The sequence below is a fragment of the Trachymyrmex cornetzi genome, unplaced genomic scaffold, assembly GCF_001594075.2.
Source record: "Trachymyrmex cornetzi isolate Tcor2-1 unplaced genomic scaffold, Tcor1.1 scaffold1836, whole genome shotgun sequence".
Lineage (NCBI taxonomy): Eukaryota > Metazoa > Arthropoda > Insecta > Hymenoptera > Formicidae > Trachymyrmex > Trachymyrmex cornetzi.
Window position 1 is genome coordinate 73,747 of NW_017296459.1, and position 2,098 is coordinate 75,844.

The 2,098-nt window shown below is 53.0% G+C and overlaps 1 protein-coding gene across 1 annotated transcript in view; it reads left to right on the forward strand.

Moving 5' to 3' along the window:
- Nucleotides 1-601: 601 nt before the first annotated feature.
- The window catches only part of Dll (homeotic protein distal-less), a 91,183-nt gene continuing 89,686 nt past the window's right edge, over nt 602-2,098 (forward strand). The window contains exon 1 of the mRNA XM_018504854.1: nt 602-696. Coding sequence (XP_018360356.1) covers nt 602-696 — 95 coding nt within the window. The remainder of the gene's footprint in view (nt 697-2,098) is intronic.

A 2,098-nucleotide genomic window follows, 5' to 3' on the forward strand; every position in this document is an offset into this window, starting at 1 on the left:
AGGAATTTAAAAGATTATTTTTGAAAAATTTGGCGAGAGAGAGAGAGAGGGGGGAGGGAGGGACAATTAGACAGACAAACCAATACTAAAATTATAAAGTAGCTTGTCACGTTGCACTACTTAATAAACGCAAATGCAATTTTTTCTATTGCTAAAAATAGATGCAATTATGAACAAAAAAATTTTTGAAAAAATAGAAACTAATAGACTCTTTGTGCTCGTATTTAAGACTGTCAGTTTTAGAAAAGTATCACTAACATACGCTCATCCAAACTCAACTGAACAATCGGAAAGTCAAGTATTCAACAATTGGAACGTCACTCATCTCTCACCTCCTGTCACAGTGAGTCTGATAGTGCGATTTATTCAGTGAATCAAGTAAGTTAAAAAGAATAAACAGACGCAATTCTGCGACGCGTAATTCGCTGATGTCTCTAGTCTTCCTCGAGTATATCTCCGACGATATCAGTTAGACCTAATACGCGCGACGAACGGACTTCCCCAGATATACAGAACACCTTCGCGTCGTCGGTCGCCCCGAGGGCGTCCGGGTGTACATGGGCGTGGTTATTCCCCAAGCAACTCCCATTTGGACACCATAATGGCCTCCGCAGAGCCAATCGCCGTCGCGGATTTCATATACAATTGGTGGGGAGTAGGACGACGTGCCAATCGTAAAGGTGGCTGTCGGTCGTTGTAGGCGTGGCCTTGAGTAGCGCCACCGCGGCGACTTTCAGAAACGGTGAACCGGGCTCCGGGGAGAGGCTCCGGCTTCATTATGTATCATTATACCGGTCCGCGCCGCGCGGTGTGCACTGCAGTTACTGGAACCAGGCGCGCGTGTGTGCTTTTCTCTCTTCTTCTACGCCCTGGTCTCTCGTCGTCGTCGTCTTCTTCTTCCCTTACCTTACCTTCTTCTTCGTCCAGCCGGTACGGAACCCGCGTATACGTCGAGCGTGCACGATACGTCTCGTCGGCCAAGTAATCGTGGCACGACGCGTGTAAAAACCATATCGTGTCGCTGAGGAAGTGCGCGAGCGCGCGCTCGGTGTCGCGTTTGTATCTCGGCGCGGTGCAATTAAATTGGAGAACGTTGGAACGCGAGTGTTGGGATACACGACTGCGATAGGATTTTCGGCTCCGACCGTGCGGAACGGAGCCGGATCGGAGAGGATCTCAGTCCCATCCTCGCGCTTGCCATCCATCATCCACCGCGCGGATGATCGCGGACCTTGACGCGGTGACGTTTCGTGACGTTCGTTCGGCGGAGTCGAGACTGTGTTGAAAAGTGATCGAGTGAGACGTTCTCTCTTCGACTGGTGTAAACGTTTGTAACGTGAGTGAAAAAGACGGATATGCCGACGGTCTGGTCACGCCGTCGCGGCGCGTCTCTGTTTGAAAGCCGAGCGACGACGAGCTGACGCACGGCAGCAGCCGAACAATAGCATCGACGGATTCTTTCGTCCGACACAGTGTTTCCGCGAGGACTACGCGTGTGAAGTGTGGACGGTGTGACAAGTGGTGTCCGAACTGATAAACAAAAGCATCCAGAAGGTGAGCCCGACGGATACGTGCAACAGAGGCCGCCTTGAAACAGCCAAAAGTGTGAATCCCGCAGTGCGAGTCCCTTGGGAAAAGAAAGGAGAAGTCCGTGATAGTGCAACTTGAGGAAAGTGTCGAACGATCACCCAAGTGACATTCCCGTCTTCAGCTCCGCAGTGTAAATTCTAGAAGAACTCTGAGCTGGAATTCGAAAACGCCGAACCGCGACGGGTAGAAGTGAACTCTCGCGATCAGATGACGACTTTCCGCGCTCGTTCCGACACTCGGTCGACATAAATCGTACACGGGCGGTGTGTGCTCGTCCGTCTAGAGAAGTCCCAAAATTCGGGCCCCGTACGGAGGAGGGCACGCGACGGTCGCGGCGGCGACGACGTCGGCGAGGACCGTGGGCGGCGGCATCGACGTTGTGTCTAAGGTGGAGCGTCCGGGCAGCACGACGACGCTCAATTTCACGGATCTGGGGAGCCCATTCGGGGCGGGCGACCCCTGTCCGTCGAGTACCCCGACCCCGAACAGCATGTCGGGCGGCGGTGGA